This window comes from Solanum verrucosum, unplaced genomic scaffold (genome assembly GCF_900185275.1).
Source record: "Solanum verrucosum unplaced genomic scaffold, falcon-dt-bn FXZP01000261.1, whole genome shotgun sequence".
NCBI classification, from domain to species: Eukaryota; Viridiplantae; Streptophyta; class Magnoliopsida; order Solanales; family Solanaceae; genus Solanum; species Solanum verrucosum.
The window spans coordinates 5,705,449-5,724,030 of NW_026019969.1; the positions used below are offsets into that span (position 1 = coordinate 5,705,449).

The window sequence follows — 18,582 nt, forward strand, 5'->3', positions numbered from 1 at the left end:
TTAACATCCCTTAATAATAATGTTAAAAACAGTTCTTAGTTTATTGTACAACAAAGTTCGTTTGCCTGTCTATACTGTGTATCAGTAGCTGTTACTCTAAATTATCAAATTATTGATCTCTTATGTACAAGAATGGATGAAGGATAGAATAACGTATTATTGACAGCATGTATAAAGAAATTACAGCTTTGTAATAGGCTGTGTGTTGTTCCAAAGCCATTGGCGTGCAGAACCATCCAGCAGAGGTGAAACCTAAAGATGATCTCCAGTTAGCAAATAACAGTCTTAAACATGAAAAAAGCAACCACAAAGTCTGCTCTTTTTTTTCTTTTTTTTTTTTTGGGGGGGGGGGGGGGGGGGGAGGGAGGGAGGTTGGACCAAAACAACTATGGTGACAAACGAGCAGCTTCTTAAAATGCCTCAACCTAAATCAAATGATTGCACAATAACAGCATAAGGGGAATCATATGTCAGCTGCACCAGTAACCTGCTACAACGACATAACCTAGACTCTTATGATATTCTAGATTACAGGTGTAAAGTGATTGCACAGGTTTTCTATGCATGGAATATAATCACCAATTGGTAGTCAAATGAGGTTCTTGTTCATTCTGCACAAAACATACTATAGATCATGGGAAGAGAAAGAAGAACAAAATAAATCGTCTTGGATGCTTACCTTCTCCCAAACTTGCAAATGGTAACTATTGAGCCACTCTACTTCCGCAACAGAGAGCAAAGATATGTCTACCAAGTTAGTCTGGATGATAAGAAGCAACAAAATAGTCATATCACTAGAAATTAAGGCAGAAGAGGTTGGAGCATAGTGCATACATTCCGGAATGAGTTGATTTTAGACATGATTGACATCAGTGCAGGTCACGAAAACAGAAGGGTAAACAATGGGATTCTTTTATTAGTTATCTGAAGATGGATACGAAATCTAAATTCGTGACTTAAGCTTATGTATACTCATACATGATATGTCATGTTACACCTTACAACATATGAGTATTTACTCTTTAGGAATGTCAAATGCATACTTAACTTCCTGCACTCTCTGATGTAGAGTAATTATTTCTCAATGGTTCATCTTTGTTTCATCCATATCTCAATGATAATTTTTATGCTTTTTGAATTAGTTAGTTTCCTAAAGTCAGTTCCTAATTTTACATGGCAGAGACTACGGCAGAAATAAACAGATTGACCATGCCACCTTTGTGCACAGTAGAAACTGTACAACCTAGAATTGCCAAAACCAATTTCCTAGTGTATAACAGCAGAGACAAAATTCATTAGTAAAAGCAAAGAAAGATTAATTATGAGTTGTCTTACCTGTATGGGAACAAAAGTAAGCTTTTCAAATCCCAGATATCCTATTCCTCCAAAACGATTTGGTGTATCTTCTTCTTTAACGTAGAGAAGATTCTGGATAACAAGAAAGAGTTAAAATCAGATAACACAATGAAAACCAGAGGTAACTTGCATTAGGCTGAAGAAATTGAACATGGAAGGATAAACTTGACTACATTACAAACCACAGAGTATAGCACACTAATGCCAATAGAGCATCAAAGAACAGCATGACGTCCTGACAGAATTCTTTTACAATCAAATCAAACTGACGCAGAAAAAGAATCTCTACATGCCACTTCTATAGTTCAAGTTTTAACAGGAATGGTCGCTATTTTTTCTGTGACATATTCTTCTTTTACCAAGATGGAGATTTTAATATCAGCATTTAGCGAACAATTCTTCTTTAGTGTTTAATAATGAACTTGACCTAAATTTTAGATGAGATCTAAAGTTCCTCAGATACCTCTTTAGGTTCCAACAGAAAATAAGCAAGTGCACACACTCATATGCTTTAACTTATAAATCGGTGGAGGTTTTAACATCAAATTATAGCAGTCGATCTACTAGAACCTGTATAGAGAACTTCTCTAAGAGAAAAGGAAGAGAAGCTTCACGAGGAATCCGTTTGTGGGCTCAAATGATAAAACATTTAAATACTAGAGGTACTCATGAAAAAACCAAAAAAGAAAATAGTTTTCAGTTCTTATAGGTACATATACAGAAAAATGGGTAAAGTACCTCAATTCGAATACCAAAATGATGGTCTTCATAGTAACCTGGTTCATTGCTGACAATCATGCCTGTCAACAAAGGAGTGATATTTCCAAAGCGGAAACTAATGCTATGTGGGCCTTCATGAACATTTAGTGCAGCTCCAACACCATGCCCAGTTCCTAGAATAAATAAAGAGATCATGTAAAGGAAATAATGTAAGTTACTAAAAGCTCCTAATATCATAAGTAAACAGAACTTTGAGCACACCTACCATGCCGGTAATCAAGGCCAACCTTCCATAAGGAGGACCGTGCAAATGCATCCAACACGAAACCAGGAGTATTCTCAGGGAAAACTGCTTGGTCGAGTGCTATGTGACCCTGCAAATGTTTTGATCAACTACAACTGTACAACCTATCGAAACAATTACAGAATCACTTATCTCTATGCCACAAACTGAGTTACCACAGAATACCAAGAACACAACTCCAAAACATGTACTTCAAAGGGTAACATTTGAACTGACAACTTGGAAGGAATATAATTGATGAGTTGATTTTATATCAACAAAATTAATTACTTTAACTTTGCTAAAATTATGAGGTATTTTATAGGTTCCTTTCACTGTTTCCCTACTCAATCCATCAGTTCCATCTGATTGACCCTTAAGCTCGAGGGAATCAGAAACCATTGTATCTTTTTTGAAACGGCTAAGTATCTGTGGTGAAGCTAATTCTTGTGTTCAGAAGTATCAACTCAGACATTAGATATTTGAAATGTAAGTCTGCCCGTCAGCATTGAACAAGATCAAGTTCCCTATCAGTAAGAACTTGAATTGAAGAACAATCCAATTCAAGAATAACTCTACCATACTCCTGTCCTAAGTATAACATAATGTATCATTGCTGGCAGAAAGATATAGTTTACCTGTAGTACTCGGGTGAAACATTCTCTTTCTCTTGCAGATGGTTCACCAAAATGCACTGTCCTCGTAATATCAGTCGTTCCATCAATATATTGGCCTCCACTGTCTAAAAGGAAGAGTTTCTTCCCATCCACAGTGCTACAACTATCTGACTCTGGCTTGTAATGAATTATAGCACCATTGGCACCCGAACCTACAGGTAAATTTAGTAAAAATGAATATGACTGGGGAGAAAGACCAGCTTGTCAATAATTCTGCACTGTCACTGATCATTTTATGTTGACTCAGACATCTCTTCTATCAGCATCTCATAACAAGTGATCTAAAATTGTGGTGCACATGCTTCCATGAAGGAAAATTGAAACTCACTCCATTACAGAAAACTCAATACAGGAAAGTGCTGGACATCTGGAAAAAGTTAGTTAGGAAAAAGTGTACATACTTTACAAACTGTCAAGTAGCAATTTCCATGGTGACCTTTACCTGATGGCCACAGGGCATTGAATGCACAGGACATGGCTCTGAACATAATGGAAACCAAAGTTTTTCCATTACTAGGATGAATTCAAGATTTCTTGAATGCATATGGACAATAAGACATACGTGGACCATTGAACGAGTAGAATCCAGAGAAAAACGAAAGATAAACTACCATAGAAATTGTGTTGGTGACATCAAATCAAGATGAGTATTGTATTATATTTTTTTGGAATCTACAGTATGAAAAGGACAATGCAAAATGACTCATTAACAAATATCCACCATTTCATCCCAAAGTCGTCAACTACTCCCTATGTCCAACTTTTAGAACATAGTCCAACATTTTTTTAATCAGGTAGTCCAACATTTCCAGCATGAAAATAGTATCATTATCCTCAAAAGGGACGTACCAATACATTATATAGCTCGAGCTATTATTGGACTACCTCTTTCCAATACAAGGTTTTCCTATATTTTATTCCTTAGAAGCACAAAAGTCAATATAGGGGCCCACACCTTTTGCTAGCTAATACTAAGGTATTACATATTTACATTTCAATTCCCCTCTTAATATAAATGCTTAGTCAAAAAGGAAATTATCAGTTTGGGATGGAGGGAGTACAAATGTTTACTATTGTCTTTGACCATTCAAAAGTACTGTTAAATTAGGTCTTAAGCCTAACTCACACGCCAAAGCTAGCTCAAAGGGAGGAGGATTGCCCAAACCTTATAAGGAGTCCACCCATCTCATTAACCACCGATGTGGGACTTTTGTCATTCTTTAACACCCCACCTCACGCCCAGTGCTTAGCATCTGGTGCGTGGGCAATTTTTTATTTTGGGGGCCCCAACATCGGGTGAGACGGGCCCTGCTCTGATACCATGTTAAATTAGGTCTTAAGCCTAACTCACACCCCAAAGCTAGCTCAAAGGGAGGAGGATTGCCCAAACCTTATAAGGAGTCCACCCATCTCATTAACCACCGATGTGGGACTTTTGTCATTCTTTAACAAGTACATTTACAACGCCCAAAGTGCTATGAAAACTCTTCAACTATAATAAGCTTAAGCATTAGAGGGAAGAACAAAAAGGATATGCCTTAGAAGTTGGAATGATTCTCCTACTGACAACGTCAACAGAAATATGGAAAACAAAAGTCAAAGAAACAATTTTTCATCTCCAAAAGATCTAAAGCATTCTAAATTTCAAAAAACTTTGGTAGGAAAACAGAATTGAAAGAAATATCTACAAGCATGGGATATAATTTTGATATCTATATTCTTAATACATTTTCATTCGAGACAAAGCTGCTATTATTATCCAGTAAAAGTCCACAAAGACAAACACTAGCTCTTCACTACTATATACGTTTCATAATTCGGCTCAATCATGATAATAGAAACTAATATACCACTTATGGTGTCGAAGCTTGTATCAAGAAAGCCATCTTGGTGTGAGCGAAATTCAAGAAGTTTGTCTGCAACTTCTACTTCTGTCAGAACAACATCCCTTTGGATTTCATCCTCCAGCCAAGCCCAAAATTGAGCTAATGCAGCTGCATCCCTGCATCAAAAGATAATGCTTCACCATAAAAGGCCACACAAAGAATGAATGCTATAAATCTATGCAACTATCTCTCGTACAGAAAAGAAGTCACAGTTATGGTTTTCCATGGAATAGAAGAAACTGATCCAAAGTCACAGTTATTATTATTGTAATATGTTTACCGACAAAACCTTCATGTAGATCCCAATAAGGCTTCAACGAAGTTTCACTGTGTAAATGGATATGGAGATTTGATACGGAGGAGCGATCACTCTGGAGGACAGTCATTTCAGACAAAAATGGAACACAGGAGGGAGGTAGGAAATAATTAGACTACCTCACGGGGAGAAATTATAGAGGGCATATAATGGAAGTGTTGGAGGACTTCTATGGCAGCAACATTACATTTTTGGGTAAAGATGGCAGCAGCATCACATATAGAGTGGGAAGTGGTGAAATAGTACGCTTTTGGACACATAGATCGTGATACAATAGGCAGTAGTTATTGACAATTGACATATGTTTAAAAGGTTGGATTGGATTTTCAGTACCTTAGATGGCAGTTACGCATCCCTTCTAACTCAGCATCATTTTTGACAGCTTTACTCAGAGAGACAGGAGAACTCCTATATACTGCACATGGTCCCCCAGATTGACCATTGGAATCAAGGTTGGCAGTCCTCTTCTTCCTGCTTTTAGTTGCAGAATCCCAAAGATATTTGTAACAAGCTGATTCATATGCATTTACAATAGCAGCATTGACTGATGAAGTGTCCAACCAAAGGTTTGCTCCTTTTGCTGCCAAACTGAAAAGAGCGATTCTGAAGTCAAATTTTATTATGGGAAGAACTCTCTCCAAAAACACACTATTAGTAATGCTTTCATTTTTGAGGAATTTCTTCTATTAGAAACAGAATCCATTAAAATTTTGCAGCACCATTAGCCTTTAAGTCTAGGGTGCTGTTTGTGGAGTTGAACACTCAAATGCTGAGATAAATATATACACAAGCTTCTCACACACAGTTCTCACTGCAGTTGTCCTTGACAGAGGATATCAAATACAAGACATAGAACTGTTGACAAGTAGACAAAATTTGAAATTCCAAATAAAAATATGCAGCAAAGTCACCTTTCAATTTCAGAAAGAATGGATTCATATGCTCTCAATTCTATGCCAGCATTTGTCAAGTGTTCCATAACTTCAGGTGTTACTTTAGTATCATCTACGAACAATTTTGCCCCATCTATCTCCACAACTAAATATGCGTACATTACTGGTGAATGTCGGATATCATTACCTCTCTGGAGACACAAGTAAATAACTAATCAAATAAGAAACTGAAAGCAATTTAAGTCATCATTCAACGGCAACCCAAAGCATGTAAATACATTTGTTGCGCATCCACAATAAGAAGTTGAAATCTTGACATATGACTTCCAATGTTATAAATATCCTTGAGAACTAGAAACTAGACCAACTATTGGCAGTTAACAATTAATATTCTTTGAAGAAAGAATATTATTAGCTATTAAATTTACAAAGAATCCATGAACTAACCATTTATAGGGCCATCATAATAAAAACGCTTACTAAAATACATATTGATATGTCAATCTCATCTTTTCAAAGGATTAATAAGTGTGCAGGCAAAAATCAAAAGATCTTGAATGGTCTAAGCTGGGTGCACCATTGTAGTACAATCAAATTATATCAAACATCTTTGCTTCAAATATTAAAATATGCTAACAGATATTTTTTGATAACAATATGATTAACAGATATATACAATACATAATCACAAAAATTATTCCCATACAGTGAATACTGTAAGAGCTGTTCACTGGAAAAAACAAACTTTTAACGCCAAGTTTTAGAAATATTAGGTTTGGTTATCAGAATGAAGCTGGTTCCCAGAAATTTTACTAATTAATAGGAGTAGAATTTGTTACTAGTCTTATAAACTTATCAAGAGCAAAAATGGAAAATTGATTTAGAGGTTAAGTGTAAAATATTCAAGATATTGTTCTTGAAGCTTTGTCATATGGGAAATTAAGAAAACACAATTTGAAGAGAAAGATAAAGAGACACAGCTTAAAGGATAATTACGCTGAAATGCAACTCATCTGAACTGTCTTCAACTGAGTAAGATTATCAGATGTAAGAACTATTGATAGCCGTACATTTTTTCCCCAGTTAACTGGATTAATAACAAATGAGAAGGATAGTTTCTTCCTACCCCTCAGACCAAAAAATCACACACAAGCATGAATCTGGGTTACAAATGATCTCTTTGTGCACATATGATCAAGTAAAACTTAACAAAGATTTTGCCCCCAAGGCCTAGCTCAAGTGGCAAAAGGTGGAGGATTTGTGGCTTAGGTCACAGGTTCAAGCCCCACACCATGCAAAGCGAAGCCCGGTATTTAAGTGGAGAAGGGTAGAGGGGCGGGCCCATTATCCACCGAGTTTAGAAGGCTGCGATTGGTCCAAAGGGTGGGTCACAGACGGATTTCTCGGTTATCAAAAAAAAAAAAACTTAACAAAGATTTTAAAGAAGCGCAAAGAGGATTACCAAGTTCAATAGCCATGCAATTTCGTCAAGCATGGAGATAACAATCGCCGATGCACCAGCATTTCTTAATTCAGATCTCAAGCATGAAAGCTTTGACGACACATTTACACCAGCATATTTTAGGTCATGCAATCTAATTGGTTCCTTTGGAGGATTTGGCCTCGACTCCTTCCAAATTTCATCTACAAGGTTGAAATCATACAAAAAGACCAACTCATGGTTCCCTTTAGAAATGTCTTCTTTGAATTCTTTTGCAGCATCAGATGAAAAAAGAAACTGTTCCCTTCATCAAAACAAAGAGAACTGATATAAGAGGAAAGAAAATGCAAGGTTAATTATGATTTAATGGTGTTTAAAGCAAATAGAAAAGTGTTTGCAAGATTGAAAATTTTGAATTTGAACTAGAAGAGGTGAAATAGTAGGCTTCCAATCATCAATAAACACAAGAGTGACTGAATTATAGGCGACGATAACCATAATACAGTAATCAAGTACTAAGACTAACTACAAGTTTCTGGCGAACAACTTTAGGTATCGACCACATTGGGCCACTTAGCACCATCGCTAAGGTTTCAGAATGGGCTTCACGGTCAAGAGGATAAAAAGTAGACTTTTAAGTTGACTGTCAGTTGTTAGTGCTATGGTATCAAACATATAAGAATATCCCAAAATGGAAGAATTTCATATAAGTTGTGACGAAGGCAGTAACATACAACCAACCAACAACAACTATGCCTCAGACTCAAACAAGTTGAGGTTGGTTATATGAATCCTCAACTCATGTCATCATCATAACAAATAAAATAAAATAAAATAGAAGTATTATTAGAGTTCCCTAACAAGTCTAAAACCTATTCTCCAACTAGTAGAGATCACCTTTTGTTGAAACTGTAAGTATGCATTCCTTAGCATTAAGGGCATGATGGAGACCTTCAAAAAGTGTCAAACAAGAACATACCCGTCATAATCCCACAAGTGGGATCTAAGGAGGACGATGTATACGCAGCCTTACCTCTACCCTGTGAAGGGGTAGATATCACCTTTATGGATCTTATTCTTCCTTTGTGCCTATCGTTAGCTAAGTTCGCATTGATTCCAAGGATATGCAGATTTCCTTTTATGTGATTTTAGATCTACTTTGGCAGCCTAACAGTTACTACCATATAACATTACTTTTTATAGATGTTCTATACAACTTCACTACTTAAAATCCAATCACAGTAGATACTTTTCTCAAAGTTACACAAATTATGTCAATCACAAACTTTATAATTTTATCTTGGGTCGATTCCAGATAATAAAAAAACAGGCCCATCTAGTAGTTGGGGTCTTGTGAGTGAGACTAAGTCAGCTAAGGGTAAATTTAAAAGATAAGATCAGAATAATGTGACAATTACTTATCATGGGCTATTGTTTTCATATATACATACAAAAACATCAGAGTTGACAATTTGAATTTGATTTAGCTTAATACTCTGTTGAACTTGAAATACAGGTTAAATTTTCTGAATTCTGACTAACCAAGCCCGGAACTTAGAAGGGGTACTCTGATGAATGATACAAGAGGAGAGGGAGGATTCATGCCCATTATCCACACATGAGCATGAGCATGAAAATATGTGAACTTGTTGACTCATTGACGAAAACATCTTGTCTTCCCACAATAAGTAAACATATCCTCATTCCAATACTTTATCAAAAAAAATATCCACATTCCAATACTTTCTTTTACTGATACTTAAACAAATTCACAAATCTAAAAGCATATTTGAGCATTACTTACAGGATCTATACCGATCTTGCAACCAGGTGCTAGGACAGTGTTAAGCCACTGACTAGGAGTAGGCACCCCCATGTTACCAGCTCTCATGAGATCCCAACTAGAGTTCAACTGCTTCTCAGCCTGTTTACACACACCAAAGAGAAGAAAAACATAATTAGAAGACAGCAGATACACACAGAGGATACTAACCAAATCATTCAGCTTGCTTCCATTGAGAAAATGATCAGTAAAACTAAAGCAACCATGCATATAATACAAACCTGTAAAAAATATCGCCCATCTGTCCACAAGGCTGCTTTATCCTTGGTAACAACTGCAGTGCCTGCACTTCCCGTAAATCCTGATATATAGGCTCTTCGCATATAACATTCGGCAATGAACTCACTCTACAAATCAACAAAATTCACATTTAGCAAAACTTGTAAAAAGAATTGACAGATAGTTCCATTTGATGCCTATCTTCCCATCCACATGATACTTCCAGAGCTCACTTAATACCTTCCACGAATGTAAGATTAACTACCAAGGAATGAAATCAATACTAACAAGTTCACTTCACATCACACCATATCACTGCACCAAGTGATCACTTTAAATGAGTGAAGTGTTGTTTCAATTAGTAAGTAAATCATAACCTAAACAGGCAATTATGTTAGAAACAGAGAATCTTAGCAAAACAACTACTTTATAAAGAACAGATTCTGCTATTCAACGGGAACTAATACCAATAATAGAAACACTATCTTGAAACTGAATCACCAGACCTATACATAAAAACATCATCAATACCTCGAAATAGCAGTAGATTTTCCAAAGAACACTTCAAAAAGGCGAAAATTAATGGGAATTGAAGTACTAATTGAAGTCCACTAAAAAAAACAAGCAACAAACTTTACACTAACCACTCAAGAACATACCATTAATACAACCCAACTTCAAAGCAAATCAAGATTACTATCCCCAACCATCCACGCAACCCCAAAAAAATAAGATCTTGAATTCAAGAAAATCAAGAATATAAACCTGATGGGCGTCTTGGGAAGGAATAATATAAGCATCAACATTAACACCAGGCCTAGTAAAGATCTCACGAAGAGCACGTAGCTTGTTATCCTGTTCTTTTCCTCTACCCTTTTTCTGAAATTCCCAGGAGGGTTTAGCAGTGATGGAACTGGAACTTCGGACAGTAAGATTTGGAGATTTTGAAAGAAATTTGGGGCAAATTCCGAGTTTGCGGAAAATGGGGAGGGAGAAAGAGAGGAAACGAAAACTTCGAGGTGGATAATGGTGAAGTTTGGAAGAGCAAGTAAGCATGGTGGTGGAAGCTGATAATGAAGAATCCATTGATGGAGAAGAAAGAATGGATAAGAGTATTCACAACTCCAAAGTGTTTGGGCAAAAGCTAAAAGGAATCTTGATTTGAGACGCAAATATTTCTGTCAGACAGACAGACGTATACTCAACTCAATTTTGGGATATCATTTATACTCTACTTGCTTGTTTAAATAGAAATCTAGTTTTAAATATTTATTTAGGTAAAAATAATTTATATTTAATTTTTTACTAAATTCTAAATTAGAATATAAATTATTTAACATGATTGAGTGATTAGTGTATTATTAGATTGATTTACTCTAAATATCATGAGTTACAAGTGTATTATTAGGTTAATTTATTGTAAATATAAATGTATTATTAGATTGATTTATTGTAAATATCGTGTATAAGAATCAAGAGCATATGCTTAAATTAATGAAGAATAATTTGGTAAGAAATTTTTACTTTGAAAAATATATTTTTATGTTTTCACTCATTAAAAAAAAGTAAAATTTACAATTTCTTTGTCAAAAAAATTGTACTTTATTTTGTCAAGTACCTAGAAAAAATTTGCAATGCTTTTAGCTTATAGAAAACTTGATCAAATAAATTATTAAGATATTTTTAAATCCAAGAAGAAAAATATTTTAAAGTTTATAACTTTCAAGAAACTTGGACAGAGTGAATATTTAAAAAATTTACCTCAATTCTCAATTAAAGTTCTTAATTCAAGCTTTAGCTATGAAAAAAATAATGTAAAAGAGTGTTTTCTAAAAGAGATACTATGATGGCACAATACCGAACACTAAGTGGAAAAAAATATTTTACCTCAAATCATTACATAAAAATATTTCTCTTTTAAGGTGCTCTGCTCTCCGGTCTCTGTCTCCATTATTCTTCAGCTTATTTGCCATCATTACACAGTACATATAGTATTTTACAGCTAAAACCACCTTTGAAATCACAAAAAAGCTGCTTTTTACACTACCCTTTTTGCTTTTCTCACGCTTGTTGATCTCCATTGCAAATCTTGAAAATCCACTCTTCTTCGTGCTGCTATCTCTCTGCTCTACTCATCAACAATGGCAATCATAACTGAAGAACCAGACTCCCGAAGTTCACTGAAACAACGAAAACCCACTTCAAAACCTTCTGAATCAACCGCCCCAAAACCCATTAAATCCACCAAAACTACAAATGCGACAAACCCATTTCATTTCTGGTTCTATTTCACCATTTCAGTCTCTCTTGTAACCCTCATATTCATGATTCTCACTTCTCTTTACCCGCAAGACCCTAAAACATGGTTTCTTAGCCTGCCCCTAAATCTACGACAACACTACGCTAAAGGGCGAAATATCAAAGTTCAAACAGCTCCTAACCAGCCACAAATTGAAGTTTTTGCTATCCAAGAAGGACCATCAAAGTCTTCTGATCAGGTACTTATTGTTCATGGACTAGGATGTAGCTCTTTTGCGTTTCAAAAAGTTGTCAATTTTTTGGGTGTTAGAGGTGTTCATGCTGTTGCTATCGATCTGCCTGGTTCTGGGTTTTCGGATAAGACGATGGTTGTGGAGGAAGAGCATGTGGATGATGGGGTTCTAGGGAGGCTTAAGGATATGTATAATGAAATTCAAGAAAAGGGGATATTTTGGGGGTTTGATCAGCTTGTTGAGCAGGGGTATGTGAACTATGAGGAAAATAAAATCCGGGTTTCAAAAAGAAATGTTGTCAAGGCTGTTGATTTGGGTACTGAAGAGATTGGAAAAGTGTTGGGGCAAGTGATTGATACAATGGGATTGTCACCTGTGGATTTGGTTTTGCATGATTCTGCACTGGGTTTGACTGCTAATTGGGTTTCGGAGAACCAGGGATTGCTTAGAAGTGTGGTGGTTCTAGATAGTGCGCCGAGTGGAACAGCATTGCCATTATGGGTGTTGGAAATGCCAGTGTTAAGGGATGCTGTTTTGGGATTGGGATTTGCTTTTAGGAGATTACTTGGAACGTGCTGTTCTAGATCGGTTGGTAGCTTGGAGGCTGAGGGTCATAGGATTCTTTTGAAGGGAAGGGATGGAAGAAGAGCTGTTGTAGGGATGGGGAGGAGCCTGAATTGTAGTTTTGATTTGAATGAATGGGCTGCTTCGGATGGAGTGAAAGGGCTACCAATGCAAGTAATTTGGTCTGATGCCTTGTCCAAGGAGTGGACCGAGGAGGGACGTCAAGTTGCTGATGCAATCCCTCAGGCAAAATTTGTCAGTCATTCTGGTGGGAGATGGCCACAGGTGAGGATCAAGAACATGGATGTTTCATTCCTATTTTGTCTGAAAATGTTTATTCCTATAAGTTTGAATCTGTTTTAGAGAGTATCAAAGAGATGTGATTTCGATGATACTATTTTCACTTGCTGCCTGCTTGATGTACTAAAAGTCATAGGTTCTAGTTAAGATACCACTATGAGGCTCCCCCAGACATGGAAGGGTAGGCATAACTGATAGTTTTTTTCTAATTTACATGCTAAAGCAATTAGTTTTATCTTGAAAATTCTGATGAGACAGCATAAAGCAATTGAATAATCATTCCAAATAATTTTCAGCTGGTGAAGATCAGTTACTTCAATATTTCTTGACACCGAACTCTAGAAGAAGACTTAAAATATTGAAATTGTGTCTCGAGGCCAAATGATTCAAGCAGATGTGTAACCATTAAAAGGTCCTTTTTGTTTCACTTTTATTTTTGGTGTAATGAGAGAATACCAGGTTGTGATAAAAGCAGCAGACGCAAGAAAAAAAAAGACCTTAATTACTTACTGGATGATCTGGTGCTACCTTTTCCCCTTATCAAATAACAATATAAATCCCTAGTGCTCATGCCTTCAAGCTGAATCCTCCTTGATTCTAGAACTGTGTTTGACCATGCCATCCTTAATTGATATCATGATGTTATTCATGCTGTAATGACTGATTCTGTTCTCCATTCATTTAATTGCATAATTGTTTGTCATGTAACTGAAGTTCGTCTCTTTTTTTGAAAAATGAAGTTCATAATTTGGCCTACATGGCTGCTTTCTCATGGATGTATTCCGGTCATGCTTGCTTAACACTTTCCTCTTGTAATCTACAGTAGACATGGTTTACTATCAAAAAAGAAAAAGAAAATAGGGGATTCCATGCTTTATTCCTTAATGGTAGCCTTGAATGGTTATAGACTTATAGTCCTCCCAACCTCATTTGCAGATCAATTCATGAATACTTGGAACTGTACATGAAAGACAGACAGATCTTCTTTATGAATTTAACAGTCTCTTCGTAGTTTTGACATGGTGTCCATCTGATAAGTTTTTACGGCTGAGCTTTAAACTTTCCAAGCAATGGTTGTCTGCCTTGGATAGAAAATATTTGAAGAATTTAAGTCTTTCCTATATAGCCACCTCTTATATTCTCTTTAGATACATGCAATTTGCAATCTTATATACCCCTTATCTGTTGGTATAGTAGTTTGCCTAGACCACTTTTGTGCAACAATGATGTGAAAAGGCGCACTGATCCATCAGTTGCATGCTCTGGATGTTTATTAACGGAAAGGAACTTGAATAATTTTCAAAAGTTTCTTTACTTGATTTATATGTATTCCTCTTAATAGCCAAGACTCACCAGTTTTTCCTTTAAAGTTGTAATTGTACTCCCCTACATACGGTATAGGTGCACTTACTCAACAAAACCAAAAAAAAAAAGCATATGCTATAGCCTATAGGGCTAATTTCTTTTTGACAGTAGACATACTAATGAATTATTTATCTATGTTGCTTGAAGATGATCTAAAACATCTTTTTTGCTGATTTTTAGGAGCATAATTCTGAGGAGATAGCTGAAAGTATCTATCAATTTGTTTCCTCCTTGCCGAAGAATGTGAAACAAACTGAAGAACCTGTACCTGAACATGTCCAGAAGATGTTTGATGAAGCGAAGAGTGGCGATCACCACCACCACCACGGTCATGATAGCCATGGCCACGAGCATGATCATGGTCATGGACATGCTCATGCCGGATATATGGATGCATATGGGCTTGGTCAAGAGTGGGCCATGTGATTTGCTTTCTAGAAAATGTACTCTCTTGATTGCTTTCCAAGTCTGTAAGACTAGACTAGATTCATACCCTTAAATTCCTCTCTTTTTTTCCCCTCTAGCTGCAGTTTCATAGTGGTGACTGCTCAGAGCTTTTCTGCTATCTAATTTTTGTTATTGTACAAGTGTTGGCACTATGTATCAGATCAAGCCAAGAGTTTGTAATGTAGTTTGAGGTGTAGCCAGACTGATGCTGGCTGCTTCACACAAATCTTTGAAATACATGTCTCTCTTTGTAAAATCTAAGATGCAATACTTGTATACTTCACTATGTCCTGTTTCAGCTTTCGACCATCCATCCAAAGCATCAAAGGTGAACTCAACCACTCACGTTTCATTCTTGAGTCTATCGACTATTAGGGTGTGTTTGCCATGGAGGAAAATGTTTCCAATTTTTTCATGTTTGATTGGTCAATATATTTTGTTGAAAAGGATTTCTTTAAAATGAGGAACATGACTTCCTAATAGAAGTAAAGATAACAAGTTTCAATTGACATTCTAAGTTCATTGCCTCCGCCTCCTTTCCATCACCTAGTGCTATCAAACTCCCACCCCTTGACCATTTGACTGGTATAAAACATTTTTCCAAAAAATGGAAAGGGATTATCATGTGGATATTGAACCCTCACCAATAACGTGGGAGTTCAGATAGCCTACAAGTGAGTTACTAAGATTCTCTAATCCTACTTTTGTCTTTTCCAATATATAAATTCCCTCTTTTACAATTTCTTCAAAACCCACCCGCGGCTTAAGTTAATCCACGCAATATACAAATACGTCGTATGCGCACTAACACCACTGCTATCATCATCTAGCGATGGGATGTTGCTGTGATGATGACGAACAGCTTCTCCAACCACTGAATCCTTCCGAAATCCAAAATTCAGATCAAATTCCGCCGTCGGCATCTTCCACCACCGTCGTACACGGCGGAGAAGCCGTGATATCCCCGATGAATTCTCACTTTTCAGCCTTGATATGCCACGATACTCTACGCGCCATCCTCGAGAAACTTGCTCTCCCTGACTTGGCGCGTGCTGCGTGTGTGAGTAGAATCTGGAACTTTGTGGCCTCCGATCGTGAACTGCAGACGAAGGCATTTAAGGATCCTTGGAAGATCAAGGACGTCATAGGCGATCCTTCCTCCGGCAGCTTCTGGAGAGATAACAGCCTTTCAAAATTTGCCATTTCTCATCGCATCGTCCGTGGTGATAGTGTTGCTAGCCTCGCCGTCAAGTACTCCGTCCATGTATACTCCCTCTCTCTCTATATACATATGTGTCATGTATGTGAATGTTACGTATGTAGCCGTTTATTTTTGTTAATTCATTTGAAGGAGTCGTTTTTTATCTTCAATTCAAGGTCCTATTTTGCTTTCTAGATAAATAAAACTGTTGGAAAAACTGGTGAAGAATGAACATTAGAGAAGAAAAACACACATTTTAAGTATATGTTTTAGCTTGCTAATCACACTAAGCTTGCAGGGCACATTTTCAGTTAAGAATTTCGAAGGAACCATGTCTGGAAAAAGCAGATAATAGGCTGAAAACATATACTTATCTCACCTCTCTGTAAGTTATAATGTGTTAGACAAGCCCCAAATGTAGCTATCCGTGTAAAGGAAGCACCTTGAAGGAGATTTATGTTAAACTTTCTAGGCCAATGAGATCACTGTGCCTTCCTATACCCGAGTTTCTTAGTAGCATATCATAGCACGACTTAGCAGTGAATAATGAATTGTACATCCTTCCCACCCTAATGATTCAGGATATGGTTTTAATTGAAAATTTGAGTTAGTCTAATTCAAATTCCCAGTCTTGTAGTCTCCTTCAGAATTTGATGCTCCAAAACTGCCCGTGATCTGCAAAATATGCATCTTTGTTGATGTCCATGGTAAATAAATGTGGGAACCTGTCTCTAAATGTTTCTCGTGCCTTCTGTCTTGCCAAAACTTCTTCTTTCTGCAATGTACCATTAACTTAACCAAGCTCCGTAGAACTCATCCCATAAGTTCCTACTAGTATGTTCTATGATTCTGCTCAATATGATGTATTTTGCTGGCTCTGTACACATTTCGGCATTTTGGCTGTAGCTGGAAGTTGTACTATGCAGTCTAATGTACTGGACAGAAGACTGAATAGTGGTACCTCCAGTAACTGGGAATAGGAGAGCCTTTTGTTTATGTAGACCAGAGTTAACCTCAAATGGCACTAGCACTACTACTCTGTAGGGGATCGCCAAGTGGGGATCCCAAGTTCGAGTCCTAACTGCAACACTTGATGTGAATATGCTCCAATCTTGGTGGGACCTTGATAGCTTGTGATTGTGGGATGGATAAGCTACCCTGTGAATTAGTGAAAGTGCACAAATTTGGCCCAAATACTATGGACATGAGAAATATTCCTTTGCACTACGTCTGAATTTATTAGTTGCTTCTCCCTAGCTCCACCCAATCAATGTATCATCAACATATAACATGTGGGATACACCTGTGTAATTATTGTTTTCACTAATGGGCTCAAAACATAATGAATAAGATTGACAATAAGCTACCAGACACTAGAAGCAGCATTGTAAATAATTATAGAGGCCTTTATTTTAGATATTATTACAATTTTCAGTGGACATGCTATAACTTGATCTTATTCTCTTAAACTAATATGTTTGTGCTGCTTAATGATGTGGGTTTCTAGCTTCTCTAAGAAGCAACTTTGTTAAGAATTTCCTTTAATTGGCAGGTCATGGGTATAAAACGCTTGAACAATATGATGAGTGACCATGGTATATACTCGAGGGACAGGTTACTCATTCCTATTAGCAATCCAGACTGCCTCATCAATGGCACTTGCTATATAGAGCTGGATATATATGCAAAAAGGGAAGTGGCAGTTTTGTATCTTGACGGTGGCCCTGATCCAAAGCTCACCACAATGTTAAATAGATTGACCTCAGAGAGAAGCAAGAAAAGGGTGATAGACTCCCTAAGGAGAAGCATGCAAGTTGATGGTGAAACTGCCCAATATTACTTTGCAGTATCAGATGGTGACCCCCGATCTGCTTTCTCACAATTCTCGGAGGATCTGAGGTGGGAGAGGGAGGCAGGGTTGACTTAGCTTGTTCATGTCGAAAGGGTCATCCTGGTAAGATGTGTGAATGTAGGGATCTACCTGGTAATGAGACTAGTGACGAAGGATGTGAGGTCACAATGAGTTGCTCCCGCATCACCCATCTGGTTGCTTGCCTATAATGGTAGGTCTGCTTCAATAATGATCCTTCCTTGAAGTGATTGGAGGAAATGAATCTGTCTATTAGAATTGTTGTTGCTGTCGGCATAGTAAATACATGTAGTTTATTCACTTTGTACTATGTATAGTCAGATACATTGTGTTTTAATACTTGTATGACCGTTGAATTCCATCTGTATTCTTGTAAAATGTACACCTAAATGATTGAAAACTTGTATTATCAGTAACTTGTGGAGACATATGTTCTGTCAATCTTCTGCGCAACAAAAACTGGATGACACATTCACCTGATAACTCTTGGATGTAACCACAGCACTTTCTTACTGCTGCTTTTGATGTCAATAATGCTTACCATTTCACAAGAGAACTGCACGAGACATTCAGGTTCTATGGGGACTATTCCTCAATTCTCCTATATGAGCAAACATTTATTGCAATATTGAAACCAATAGATTCTTAAAACAGTACAAAAGCCTGTATTATACAGAAACACCGATCTGATTCTGAGATGATATCACAA

General features: G+C 36.9%; 3 protein-coding genes across 3 annotated transcripts; 2 read left to right on the plus strand and 1 right to left on the minus strand.

The window, feature by feature from the left end:
• Positions 1-14: 14 nt before the first annotated feature.
• On the minus strand, positions 15-10,813 carry LOC125816003 (aminopeptidase P2). The gene is made up of 13 exons (XM_049495590.1): positions 10,400-10,813; positions 9,637-9,762; positions 9,377-9,496; positions 7,594-7,869; positions 6,150-6,322; positions 5,572-5,826; positions 4,887-5,038; positions 2,998-3,188; positions 2,342-2,450; positions 2,095-2,249; positions 1,336-1,428; positions 680-760; positions 15-252 (listed from the first exon to the last, which is right to left on the minus strand). Exons 1-13 carry the CDS (start codon positions 10,718-10,720, stop codon positions 181-183), a joined length of 2,124 nt encoding a protein of 707 aa, XP_049351547.1. The 5' UTR covers positions 10,721-10,813; the 3' UTR covers positions 15-180.
• An 822-nt stretch (positions 10,814-11,635) lies between these two features.
• LOC125816014 (protein AUXIN RESPONSE 4) lies at positions 11,636-15,080 on the plus strand. The gene is made up of 2 exons (XM_049495601.1): positions 11,636-12,975; positions 14,536-15,080. The coding sequence occupies exons 1-2, from the start codon at positions 11,776-11,778 to the stop codon at positions 14,779-14,781; spliced, it is 1,446 nt and encodes a 481-aa protein (XP_049351558.1). The 5' UTR covers positions 11,636-11,775; the 3' UTR covers positions 14,782-15,080.
• Positions 15,081-15,600: 520 nt separating this feature from the next.
• On the plus strand, positions 15,601-18,289 carry LOC125816042 (F-box protein At1g55000). The gene is made up of 2 exons (XM_049495638.1): positions 15,601-16,066; positions 17,556-18,289. The coding sequence occupies exons 1-2, from the start codon at positions 15,635-15,637 to the stop codon at positions 17,928-17,930; spliced, it is 807 nt and encodes a 268-aa protein (XP_049351595.1). The 5' UTR covers positions 15,601-15,634; the 3' UTR covers positions 17,931-18,289.
• The last annotated feature ends 293 nt before the right edge of the window (positions 18,290-18,582 follow it).